The sequence below is a fragment of the Nicotiana attenuata genome, unplaced genomic scaffold (assembly GCF_001879085.1).
Source record: "Nicotiana attenuata strain UT unplaced genomic scaffold, NIATTr2, whole genome shotgun sequence".
Lineage (NCBI taxonomy): Eukaryota > Viridiplantae > Streptophyta > Magnoliopsida > Solanales > Solanaceae > Nicotiana > Nicotiana attenuata.
Window position 1 is genome coordinate 10,305 of NW_017672770.1, and position 14,130 is coordinate 24,434.

General features: G+C 38.7%; 1 protein-coding gene across 1 annotated transcript; it reads right to left on the reverse strand.

Moving 5' to 3' along the window:
- Positions 1 to 4,501: 4,501 nt before the first annotated feature.
- On the reverse strand, positions 4,502 to 5,849 carry LOC109214446. Its single transcript, XM_019378360.1, has 2 exons — positions 5,815 to 5,849; positions 4,502 to 5,027 (listed from the first exon to the last, which is right to left on the reverse strand). The coding sequence occupies exons 1-2, from the start codon at positions 5,847 to 5,849 to the stop codon at positions 4,502 to 4,504; spliced, it is 561 nt and encodes a 186-aa protein (XP_019233905.1).
- Between the last annotated feature and the right edge of the window lie 8,281 nt (positions 5,850 to 14,130).

Below are 14,130 nucleotides of genomic sequence, written 5' to 3' on the forward strand. Positions count from 1 at the left end.
AATCATGTATCAATTAGAATCAATCAGTAGGAGAAAATCCTTTGATTGAGGAGTTCAAATTTGAACGGTAATGGGCAGAAATTATTTAAGGAAGGAGATCCAGTAAACATATTATGCATAGCATAAATAAGGGGTAAATACATAGGGGTTTTAATTAAGGAAAGAAAATTTGAAACACACGGTTAAGTAAATAAGGCAAAAACAAAGTAAATCAATTAGTACATAGTAAATCAGGGAATCGGGGATTCAAAATCACTAATGAACCAAGTCAGAAATAAGGGAATCGAAAGGTTAAAGAGAGTTTTCAAATAAAACAAGGAAAGAATCAATCACGCTTACACAAGGAAGTCTGAAATCAGTCCCAAAATTCTAGAGGGACAACCAGTGTATATAAAGAATTCACAACATCGGGTGTGTGAGGTTAAATCATGACAAAGAGAAACAACAATGCTAGCGAAACATGATAGTCGTATAGGCTAATCAGAAGCATGCTAAAGAGTCAAGTAAAAGGGTCTCATAGATTTTAGCAAAAATTCAAAACCACATGGAGAAACAAAGATGAAACAACTTCAGGAACTCAGAGATTAGGGTTTTGAAACCAAGCAAGTTTAGAGATGAGAAGCACACAAAGCACGTAACAAGTGGCCTCAAACTCGAAAGAAACCCCCAAATTCTAGGGTTTTTACCATTAATCGAGTCTAGAGACGAAAACAAGCAAGTCAGGCAAAAGAATACTAACGAAATAAGTTCAGAAAACTCAAAGGGACTGAGACCTTAAACATGTATTTCCCAGAAAACTTCATGAAAACATAATAAAAGAAAAATCGTACAAAATACAGTAGGGGAAGTCATAAGAGCAAGATAGAAGAAAACACAGCAGGAGAAAAGACATAAGAATCACAGTAGAGCATGTAAAATCAGAGAAACCCTAAATCGTAGAAGATGAAAGGTTTGAAAGCAAACTTTTGAAAGAAACTTTGAGAAATCTTTTGAGAACCTTAAAATAAACATAGATCTAGAACAAATCTAGAGGAATCAGGAGAACCTCGAAAGGCTAGGGTTCCAGAAGAACCTTAGAAGCGAGAAAGCCTGGAAAAGTCACGATCTAAGCTAGAGAATATCACAATCAGGCTCAAAAGACCAAGAGGCACCGGAGCAAAGCCGGAGATGGCCGGGATCTTCGAATCGATGAAGGTCTGAGCGAGGACCTTCGAGGTCTGTCCTCGAACCTTCAGGTATCAAGCACATGAGAGCAGTAGGGGGTGAGAATAGGTCGTCCATGGTTAGAACAGCCATAGATTCCGATCGATTTGGGGTTGGAAGTGGTGGAGATAGAGATGGAGGCTAGGGTTTCTGAGAGTGGTTGAGAGTGTTTGAGAGAATGGGAGGGCTCAGAGGTGGCTGGTAGGTGAAAATGATTTAGGTTTAGAGGGTGTTGGTAAATTAAAAAAGGAAAGGAGAACGTGAGCCGTTGATCTGTTAGATCAACGGTTGGGATTAAAAGGGGAGCCGGGCGGGTCGTTTTAGACGGGCTGTGGGTCGGGTAGTTTTAGGAATTGGGCTGGGCCAATTGAAATTGAAATTGGGTTGGATCAGGGTGCCAAATCTGGCCAAAATTGGAATAAAAAGGCTGACATCTAAATAGCTATTTTCCCTTATTTATTTTACAAAAAATAGTAAAATATTTTTTGGAAACATATTAAAGGTACTAATTTAATTAATAATATATAGATATTAGATTAAAAATACCTGAGCCAATTTTGTAATTATAAACGCAATTAAATCTTAAAATAGGCTAATATTGCTATTATATGCAATTTAGCTTTTTTAAAATACTAAATAAATTTGTAAAAATGTACAAAATTACGTTTGCTATATATTAGTATAAATATAAAATCCTAATAATTAAATTACCAAAAAGTAATAATTTTGAAAATAATCATTGGGCTTTTATGGAGGAAAAAGGAAATAAATCAGTTTAAAACCTTAAGAATTATGGGAAAAAAAAGTAAAATGCCTGGATATACTTATATATGCGTATATATGCTATTTCAAAGATATTTTGCATATAAAAAAAATATACAGGGAAAAATTGGGTATCAACACGAGACAGTTCACGCCAGGGCAACTCGTGTTAAAGAAAATTTTCCCGCATCAAGATGAAGCCAAAGGGAAGTTTTCCCCCAACTGGCATGGTCCATACATGGTTCACCGGGCTCTGACAGGAGAAGCCCATATACTTGCCGAAATGGACGGAGAAGTTTGGCAAAAACCATCAACTCAGATGCAGTCAAGCGTTACTATGTGTAATTTTCACGCTTTCCCTATATGATGTAAATTGAACTACGTCTGACCTGATTCCCGTTTAAGAGGGGTTACGTAGGCAGCCTTATGGGTTCGATCACAATTCAATAAAAATTTCATTTTCCCCCGCAATTGGAAACTGGGGCAGAAATTTGAGGAGGGCCCTCAAATTCCGAAGCAATTTCAGCCGATCATCACTAGCAGCAGTCGGAAGCATCAACCCAGTAAACTGGGGCAAAATTTTGAGGAGGACCCTCAAAATTCCGTAGCAAGAGAGGTCGCAATGTCTTGAGCCACGTCAGAGTCGTCGGTTCATCTAAAAGTTATTTCTTAATTGTATACTTATGTCATTTTTTTTACAAATTCATGCATATTTATTACTAAAATTGCTTCGTTTAGCAACGCTACCCCAATGATGCATACAGTATCACCAGATCAAAGCCAAACAAGTCAAGCAGAGCCAGCGGGGACGCGAACTGACCTCCCCCTCTATAAAACTCACAAACATTGTTCATGAATACAATTCTCGAAATTGTTGCACTTACCAACATTTGCTATCCGCGCGCGCCGGTGATATTCCCTGTATCACATTATGCCCAGCAGTCACAATATCGCAACTTGCTATCAGCTAAGAAAGCTCTATCACCATTTGCCCTTTTTATTTCTTGCATATGGCTACCATTCTGCCTTCCGAGACTAAACATTGTATCCATCTGCATTTTCTGCATTGCATAAGGCTACCATTCTGCCTCCCGAGACTAAACACTGTCTCCATCTACATTTTTCTGCATTGCTTAAGGCTACCATTCTGCCTTCCGAGACTAAACACTGTCTGCATCTGCATTTTTGTGCATTGCATAAGGCTACCATCCTGCCTTCCGAGACTAAACAGTGTCTCTATCTACATTTTTCTGCATTGCATAAGGGTACCATTCTGCCTTCCGAGACTAAGCACTGTCTCCATCTGCATTTTACCGCATAAGGCTATCATTCTGCCTTCCGAGACTAAACACTGTCTCCATCTGCATTTTCTGCATTGCATAAGGCTACCATTCTGCCTTCCGAGACTAAATGTTGTCTCCATCTGCATTTTTTTCATTGCATGGCTGAAAGATCACCACCTCTACATTTGCATGGTTGAGAGATCGCCACTTCTGCATGGCATGGCTGAAAGATCGCCACCTTTACATTTGCATGGCTGAAAGATTGCCACCTTTACATTTGCATGGCTAAAATATCGCCACTTCTGCATTGCATGGGTGGAAGATCACCACCTTTACATTTGCATGGCTGAAAGATCGCCACCTTATTTACATTTGCATGGCTGAAAGATCGCCACCTTATCTACACTTGCACGGCTGAAAGATCGCCACCTTATCTACACTTGCACGACTAAAAGATCGCCACCTTGTTACCTTTGCATGGCTGAAAGATCGCCGCCTCATTTACATTTGCATGGCTGAAAGATCGCCACCTTATTTACATTTGCATGGCTGAAAGATCGCCACCTTATNTATATATTTTTTTTTCGATTATCAGTAACCCGAGTTCTTCTAAATTCAAGCTTTGACCTAAAATTTAATTTTCGGTTAAACAAGAATCCTACTTTAACTATAAAGAAGCTGGATTTTAATATATAACATATAAAAAAAAATTAACTAGTGGTTTTGTTTTTGCCCAAACGGCAACTCTTAGTACATTAAGGATATAATCCTTTAGAGTATGTATGTTAGAAGACTTTTAGTGTTAAATATTCGTAAATATGTGTACGGAAATGTTATGGACTCGATCGGAGCATTTATTGTAATGAATATTCATACTGCCAAAGTGAAGCTATATATATGACGGCAATATTTGCAATGCAGAACAATAAATAACGATTTGGAGTGCATGCACACCTAGTCTAAGTTGCCGACATTTGTATATCATCCGAAGTAATCTTTTTTTTTTTTTTTGGTAGGAAAGATAATATATATATATTACTGATTAGTAAATACGTACAGAGGATTGGGGCCTAACTGGCTTCCTATTACAAGCAGTTGTGGTATTATCAAGACTTAAGGTAGTACTAGTATTTACAGTTGTCATAGTCATCCTATTGGAATTATCATCATGACAACTAAGCACATCATAGGAGATTTGATTATTATTGCCACTGTAGCTATACCAAGACTGTGTAGCTATACCAAGACTGTTGCTATCCTAAGCAGCTTTGAATTGAGCAGCCTTTTTCATTTTCAAAATGTGGTGCAACCAAAAAGGGAACAGCTTCAAACACCCTTGGTGCCCGTACATTACCAAACTTGTCGCCCTCCTTAGCTAGTTGGTCCGCTATCATATTTTGCCCCCTGTGCACATGTTTGACTGCAGGATTACCTAGTCGGTCCAGATAGTACCTGCAATCAGCAATTATGTTTGAAAGAGCAAAAGTTTCTGTATGTAGTAAAGAGATAATGTCCTTTGCATCCACTTCCACTTCAAGGGGTGTGAGATTCCTTTCATAGGCATATCTGAGGCCTTGTGCTAATGCATAAAGCTCTGAAAAGATGGCAGAGTGACATGGTGCAGCACCCGCAAAGCCCATGATCCATTCAGCTTTGGAATTCCTAATGACTCCTCCTATACCTGCCTTGTGTTGCGAATAAGCACCATCTGTATTTAGCTTGTAGAAATGTTCCTTAGGCGGATTCCATTTAACATCTTTTGGCAGTTTAGTTTTGGCACTTGGCTTATGATTGTAGGATGTTAAGTAACAAAATTCAGTGGCTTGTTGATTCACTGTTTTTGGAAGGATCTTAATCCCGACCTTATTGTGAAGGTTTTTATTACGAGTATTCCAGATGTTCCATAAACTAAGTGCTAAATATGTGTTAGGTTTGATATTAAAAGGAAGTTGAAAAGACTTATGATTAATCAGATTATGAACCCAGGTATGTGTGCATGAAGAGGTTGTTATATGATGGATAATATTTGTTATTCCTAAATCATTCCAAAAATTTTTAGCATTATCATAATATAGGAAAATGTGTTTAATTGATTCGTCTTCCTTTTGACAGTAGAAGCAAGTAGCATCCTGAATGATAGTTAAGTTTTTTAAATATAGTCCTGTTGGTAACCTGTGATGGCATAAAAGCCAAATAAAACTCTTTATTTTTGGGTGGATAGGCAGCTTCCAAATCCATAGAAAAGTTGGAGATTGATTAGTTTCTTGTTGATCTGCCAAATCCAGGGTATTATATAATGAGTGTACAGTGAAATTTCCCCTTTGTGTTAATCCCCAATAAATGGAGTCCCCATTGTTTTGAAATTGAGAAACGTAAGTAGCATTTATCAATTGAGTAATATTTTGGCCTAAATCAAAAGCGATTAGGTCCGTATTCCAACTAGATGTGCTAATTAGTTGAGCAACCGTTAACTTGTTTTGATCCAAATTTAAAGGTCCTTGAATCATTGATCTTAATGTTGTGCCCGGCCTTAGCCAAGGATTGTTCCAAACATTAATAAGCTTACCTTCTCCTATCCTCCATTGAATGCCTGATTGGCATAGTTGCCAACCTTTTAAAATGCTATCCCAAGTATGTGAATTCTTGGTAACATTACCTTTAAGGAGGTATTTGTTAATGAGGATGCTTGACCACATAGCTTGTGGTGTCTTAAAAAGTCTCCAAGCAAGGCCCGCTAGTAACACTTTATTTTTTTGTTCTAACTTTTGGATGCCAAGACCTCCCTTAGTTTTAGGGCTTGTTATAATATTCCAATTAATTAGATGCATTTTTTTCTTTACTGTTGTAGTTCCCCAAAGAAAATTTCGTTGGTATTGCTCCATTTTATTAAGGATATGCTTGGGTATTTTAATATACTGCATAATATGATTAGGAAGATTATTGAGGGTGGATTTAATAAGGGTAGTGCGACCAGTCATTGTAAGAAAAATAGTTTTCCATCCCGCTAATCTATTCTTAAAATTGTCTAAGAGGAATTGGAAGTCTGCATTTGTGGGTCGAGCCTGGAATATAGGAAAGCCTAAGTATTTTCCAAATAACGTCCCTTCCTTGATAGAGAATGACTGAGTGACATAAATTCTATCATTTGGTAAAGTGTTTTTAGAGAAATAAAACTTAGATTTATCAAAATTAATTTTTTGACCGGAAGCATGATTGAAGTGATCCAACACATCTATTATTGCATGACAACTCGTAGTAGATATTTTGGAGAATAGGATAATATCATCTGCAAAAAAGAGATGTGATATTAGTGGCCCTTTCCTAGTTATACCAACAGGTTGCCATTGTAGGTAGTCCAGTGATAAGGATATGCTACGTGATAGCATTTCCATACACATTATAAAAAGATAAGGGGACAAAGGGTCACCTTGCCGGATTCCTCTTGTCGGAGTAAAATATTGTGTCCTAGTGCCATTGATCAGAATAGATATAGAAGATGTTCTCCGGATAAAGGACCATTCTAGTCTGTCAAAAGCCTTTTCTAAGTCTAGTTTTAACATCATGTAGGAGGATTTTCCTTTAACCTTTTTAAAGTAATTTAAAACTTCTTGTACTATAATCGCATTGTCAGAAGCTCTTTTCCCTTGTTGGAAACTAGTTTGGGAAAACACTTTCAAAATAGCATATGTATGCATATATAGGTATGTCCAAATGTTTTATTATTTTTCCTTAATTTTTAAAGATTTTTAAAATCAATTTATTGCCCTATCTTATCTAGAAAAACCCAATAATTATTCCCAAAATTACCATTTTGGTGATTCATTTATTTGACTCTCATATTATGCTAAAAATATAGCTAATGTAATTTTTGAATATTTTTTACAAATTTATTTAGTATTTTTAAAACTAAATTGCATACAATTGCAACATTAGCCTCTTTTAGATTTAATTACGTTTATATCTATAGAAATTAGGTCCAATATTTTTAATTTGATAATTATGTATTATTAATCATTTTAGTACCTTTAATTTATTTCCATAAATTATTCTGCTATTTTTTATAAAATAAATAAGGGAAAAGTGGCTATTTAAAATATAGCCCAATTGTGTTTCAATTGTAGCCTGAATTGACCCCCAATTTTAAACCCAATTACCCAGCCCAAATCCCAATCATACCCGACCCACAACCCGCCCGGATTCCCATTTAATCCCAGTCGTTGATCGCTCAGACCAACGGCTCACATTAACTCTTTCCTTTTTTAATCTTGACCTACCCCCAAACCCTAACCATTTCTCACCCCCAGCCGCCTCTGAATCCCTTCCTCTCTCAATTCTCTCTCAACTCTCTCCCAAACCCTAGCNTCCCAAACCCTAGCCGCCGCCCTCAACTACCACCCTGAAACTACCCAAATCAATGGCTTCCAAAGCCATTGGAAGCCTGTATCTACCTCCTATGGCTTCTACATGCCCGATTATCATGGTTTCAAGGCTAGATCTTGGAAAAGTCTGGTCCAGACCTGGGTTAATTTCAGTTCTGTGGCTGTCTCCGGTCATCTTTGACCTTGCTCCGGCCAGCCATGACTATTCAAGCCTGACTCTTGACTTCTCCTGCTTAGATCGATGATTTTCCAAGCTTTTCTAACCATCTGGGTTTCTTCTGAAACCCTAACATTTGAGGTTCTTCCGATTTCTTTTAGATCTGTAGACAACTCACGCATTTCACGGACAACTCACAAGCTAATAGTCACAATCCGCCCGGCATGGTCACAAACCGATAGGCCGCGACGGGTGCCCGAGTCCTACCTGTCAAACACCCCTAAGCATGTGTCTAAGATATAAACCCGAATAACATCTACTGAACTACGAGAATAATATACATGAAGGAAACCTGTCCAATAGGCATATGTACATATACGTGCAACATACGTAGGGCGAGCCGACAAGGCTGCTATAGACAACTATATACCTAAAAAATGGAAGCCGGCAAGGCCACATACTATCCAACTAGACATATTATCTACAGACCTCTAATAGAAATACAACTGTACAAAGACGGGACTGAGCCACGTCATACCCATATATGTATACAAGCGTATCGTACCAAAATAGAAAGCAGCTCCAGATCAAGTGGAGCACGCCAACTCTCGCTGTTCAAGGATACTAAGAAGGGGGACCGCCAGCTTGCCTACCTGCTCCTGCGAGCATGAAACGCAAGCCCCGTGAAATAAGGCGTCCATACGAAAAATGTACTGAGTATGTAAGGCATGAAAATCTGTACGTAAAAGGCATAGATGAAACATGGAATAAAGAAATCCATCTGTAAATCTGAGTAACTTTGTAAATTCTGAAACATTTATAATGTTATGCATGTGTATATAAATGTCGTGTCATGCATGGGTATAGGTGTACATAACATCATCAAGCTACTGAGGGCATCCATCATATCATCTTGGCCATGTGGGCAACATCATCAACATATACAACCTGATTAGGTGGTGGTGCGTATATAACGTCGTAAGGTTTTTTCCATATCCCATACACACACACGCGTGCGCACACACACATACACACACACACACATACACACACACACACACACACACACACATATATATATATTTATATATATAAATACGCGTATATAACTCCATCTGGTCATGGGTCAATGTACATGTATAAATGAATGAAACGCATGAAAAATATGTAATAATCTCAATACTCCTTCCGGATAAACCTTTTCAATTGCGTATTATTCTGAGACCCATGAACAGAAGGTATAATAATATGTCACATGGGGAATCAAGAACACAGAGACCCCTAGTATTTCTATGAATAGAGTCGTTTATGAAAATTGTGTATTTGCTCGTTTCTTCTGTATAACTTGGATCATGCCAAAAAGAAAGAAGGGATAGCCTAAACATACCTAGAGTAGGGAAAAATCCGTATGATATTCTTGGAAAAGGTTGCACCGTACTCCTTTAGAACCGCAAAATTTAATGTTGCTACAATCCTAAAAATTCTCAAAAGAATTCCGTTGAAACCTTATCACCATTGATATAGACGGATAACAATTCTTAGATGATAGCATGGATATTGGGATTGAAATAGGATGGGTTGACTCTTTATACCCAGGTCCTGCGCTGCTTCTGTTGCCCGCATAGGCGATGGTATCTACTCGGTGTTGGCCCAAGTTCAGATGAAGTTTTGAAGATTGACAAAATGAACTCAGTCATGAACCAGGTCCATCATGTGAGACACGGTGTTGATATGCTTACACATGTGACATACGCGTGAAGAAGATAAGTCTCAAGGATCAGCAACAATATCTTCTGAATTGAATCTTCTGAATTGATCGAAAAGATTGCATATAGGATAAGGAGTTGAAGTCTCCTTATGAAAAGAGAATTATATCCGGATCAAGGATATGGATTAGGAGTTAGAGTTGTTCTTGGACTCGAATTGTCAAAGGATCCACAATTCGAGTTCTTATCAAACTCTGATTACTAACTCTATAAAAATAACGATTGTTCTCTTTTACAGGTGATTGCACATAAGCAGAAGTTAAGCATATTTGAGAGCAAAAAGATCAAGTCTGATTTGCAAGCAACATATGCGAGATACAAGTGTGCACGTCTGAAGCTACATGAACTAAGATAGAAGAACCAGTTTCATCATTATGTTTATTCTAAGTCTAGTTCAATTGTAGTAGGTTTTCATATTGTACCTTTCAGCTTTCATAGAAGCAATTGTAATAGGTATATTGAGTATTCAAGTTAGAGTTAACTTGAAAGTGTCGCAACAGTTGAGGCTGTGTGCTACACTGGGATTAGAGTTAATCCTTAGGTTTACAAAGAGTTTTGTAAATGCAGTTTTTGGCTTAGTGATTTTAGTGGAGATTGGGAAAATCCTACTGAGTAGTAGGTCGTGGTTTTTTCACCTTTTGAGCCAGGTGTTTTCCACGTAAAAATCTCTGTGCACTTTACTTTCAGCATTTATTACTCCGCAAACTGCTGTAGTTAGAACACTTAGAAGAACCAGGTTCTTCTAACGCGAAAATTAGGTACCACACAAATCACCCCCCCCCCCTCCTGTGTGGTATTGACGTTTATAACATCAATTGGTATCAGAGCGGGTTATCCTTGAAGAGGTTAACACCTTAGGAAAAGATCAACATGAGTGCAGCACCTGGGAACTGGGAAGGGCAATCCAGTGCCAGACCTCCTCTCTTCAATGGCCTCTACTACTCCTGGTGGAAAAACAGAATGAGGGACCATATAATGGGCGAAGACTATGAGCTTTGGGATATCATCACTGATGGTCCTTTAGCCACAACCAAGAAGAATGCTAAAGGAGTGGATGTTCCAAAGACAAGAGTAGATTGTACTGCTGAAGATCTAAGGAAATGGGAGAAAAATGCAAAAGCCAAGAAATGGTTAGTGTGTGGACTTGGTCCTGATGAGTACAGCAGGATTCAAGGCTGTATTACTGCCAGGGAGATTTGGGACACTTTACAAGTGGCTCATGAAGGAACACCTCAGGTGAAGAGGTCAAGAGGAACACTGACAAAAAATGTATACCAGGTTCACTACACTGACAAATGAACTTGAGACTCTTGGAAGGATTATCCTTGAAGAAGACAAGGTGGAGAAGATTCTAACTAGAGTTTTGCCAATCTCCTGGGAAAGCAAAATCACTGCCTTAATACCGTTAGAAAGCATGCCAATAGGATCTTAAATCGCCGCTTAAAATTAATCACTACTCCACTGCATTTCTTAAATTGATGTTATAAACGTCAATACCACACAAGAGGGGGGTGATTTGTGTGGTACCTAATTTTCGAGTTAGAAGAACCTGGTTCTTCTAAGTGTTCTAACTACAGCAGTTTGCGTAATAATAAATGCTGAAAGTGAAGTGCACAGAGATTTTTACGTGGAAAACACCTGGCTCAAAAGGTGAAAAAACCACGACCTACTACTCAGTAGGATTTTCCCAAACTCCACTAAAATCACTGAGCCAAAAACTGCATTTACAAAACTCTTTGTAAACCTAAGGATTAACTCTAATCCCAGTGTAGCACACAGCCTCAACCTATGCGACACTTTCAAGTTAACTCTAACTTGAATACTCAATATACCTATTACAATTGCTTCTATGAAAGCTGAAAGGTACAATATGAAAACCTACTACAATTGAACTAGACTTAGAATAAACACAATGATGAAACTGGTTCTTCTATCTTAGTTCATGTAGCTTCAGACGTGCACACTTGTATCTCGCATATATTGCTCGCAAATCAGACTTGATCTTTTTGCTCTCAAATATGCTTAACTTCTACTTATGTGCAACTTCCTGTAAAAGAGAACAATCGTTATTTTTATAGAGTTAGTAATCAGAGTTTGATAAGAACTCTAATTGTGGATCCTTTGACAATTCGAGTCCAAGAACAATTCTAACTCCTAATCCATATCCTTGATCCGGATATAATTCTCTTTTCATGAGGAGACTTCAACTCCTTATCCTGTATTCAATCTTTTCGATCAATTCAGAAGATATTGTTGCTGATCCTTGAGACTTATCTTCTTCACGCGTATGTCACATGTGCAAGCATATCAACACTGTGTCTCACATGATGGACCTGGTTCATGACTGAGTTCATTTTGTCAATCTTCAAAACTTCATCTGAACTTAGGCCAACAAATTCCCCCTTTTTGATGATGACAAACTCTGTGCTTTTATTGATCAGAGACCCTGTGGAACTCAGGTTAATTTTCACACTTTAATTTAACTTATCATTAAGGACCAGGTTTAATCAGGTTATAAACATCACATTTTTAAGAATACAAAGTAAAGCACAATATCTCTTCCCCCTTTTGGCATCATCGAAAAGTTGCATTTTATTAGAATCCCAGATGTTAATTATTACTCAAGGCCACTGGGGCAACTGCAAGTGAAAACATGATTTAGTTAATCAATAATCAGCTTCACAGAAATTTAACTATTAAGATCAGAAGTTTCATAGAACAAGAGAAAACAAAGCACATTGTCATTGATTAGGAGATGTTTCTACAAAACAGACCACAAAAAGAAAAACAAACATCCAACCATGAGCAAAAAAAAAAACAGAGAAAAGTCCCGAATCTGGGTCACTGAAGGAGTTTCTAAACTGGTTCTAGGGCTTGGAGGAACTAGAGGGTTGGGATTGAAGAAGATTAAGCATTGTTTGGAGCATCCCTTCACTCTTTTCTTTTTCCTTTGCTAGCTCATCTTTGAGGCCATTTCTTTCACTTTCCAGTTCAGCAATGCGAGCCTGGAGCCTAGCAATTTCTGCATCTTTTGTTCCACATTCTAGAACCAATGCCCTAACTTTGCTGTTCACAGGAGTCTTCACGGATGAACCAGGTTCAACTGGGGTTACACTTAGCAGATAATCACAAGCCTGCAGAGTTTTGATCCCAAAGTGCTCTTTGCTGGAGGCCATCTCCCACTTCTTCAATGGCACATCTAACTTGGCCAAGACAGTTGTCAGTATAAACCCATAAGGAGTGGCATGGGCCTTGGAGCCATTTATCACTCTATCCAGCAGCTTGACAATGAAACTAGGCCAGTTAATCTGCTTTCCTGTCACAAGACACTCCAGAAGGACCAGGTCCATATAATTTGCAGTGTGCCTTCTCTCCTGTCTGGGCAGCAGACACTTGTTCACAAATTCAAATAGCACCTTGTGCTCAGGCTTCATCTCACTCTTTTGCACAAACCTAGCCTCAGGCACTTCTTCAGCAGACTTGGTATCACAGAAATTCCGGGTGATTTGGAGAGCAGAAGGGAGAGAATCTAGACAAGGCCACCTTTGCCTAGTATAATCATCATATCCCTCACAGGGTATGTCTAGAATTCTTCCCAACTTAGGTGCATCAAACTGCACCTCTACTCCTCTCACCAGGCTTGTAACAACCCCATTCACCACTGTGGCATTCGCCATAAACTCTATCAGTTCTTTTCTTGCAAGCCTGCCATCCAGTTGAAGAACCATGTCCTTCCAACCCTGTGCTTCCAGTGCATCAACCAATCTTTTCATGCCTGGCTCCTCCAGGTCTTTCAGAATTCTTCCTTTCAATATTTTTCTTTTTCCAAAAAGGATAAACCTGTCCTGCTCTTTCTCAGATTCCTCTTCTTCTTCTTCTTCTCCACTCCAAGCTTCTTCTTCTTCAGGAACTTTCACTTGTTTTCCTTTAACTGCAGACCTGGTTCTTTTTGCCAGGGAGGGTTCAGCAGAGATAGATTCTGAAGACTTCTTGGTAGAAGTCTTGGATTTCTTAGGTTTAGGAGTGTGAACCTCCTCAGTTGTACCTCTCTCCTGATGGACCAGTTCCATCTCTTCCTCCTCTTCTTCTGCAGCCACAGAACTTTCCAGAACTTTAGCTTTTCCCTTTTCTTTGTTCTTTTTCTTGCTTGCCTCTAAGGCTTTCTGCAACTCAGCCTCGCTTTGCCTTACCCTGCTTCTGGTAGCTTTCACCTTTGGTGCTGAAGGGACAGTAGACTTAGGAGATGACACCTTGCTCTTCTTTGTTGGCTTAGAGGCAGTTGGAGCCTTTTGAGAAGAAGCTTTGCGCTTCTTGGGATCATAGCTTTCTCCAACTTTCTTCAGAATGTCAGCCAAGGTTTCTTCCACAGATGAACTAGGTCCATCTTGTTGTTCACTCAGGTTCACAAGACCTTCAGCTGCTTCTCCAGATTCACTTCCCCCTGGCTTGTTGCCACTTTCCTCAACTCCTCCACAAATTGCAAGAATTTCACCTTTCTTTTTCTTTCCCTTCCTCTTCGATTCTCCCTCACTTACATCCCTCACAGCTCCTACTAACACAAACCTATCATCTACTTTCTC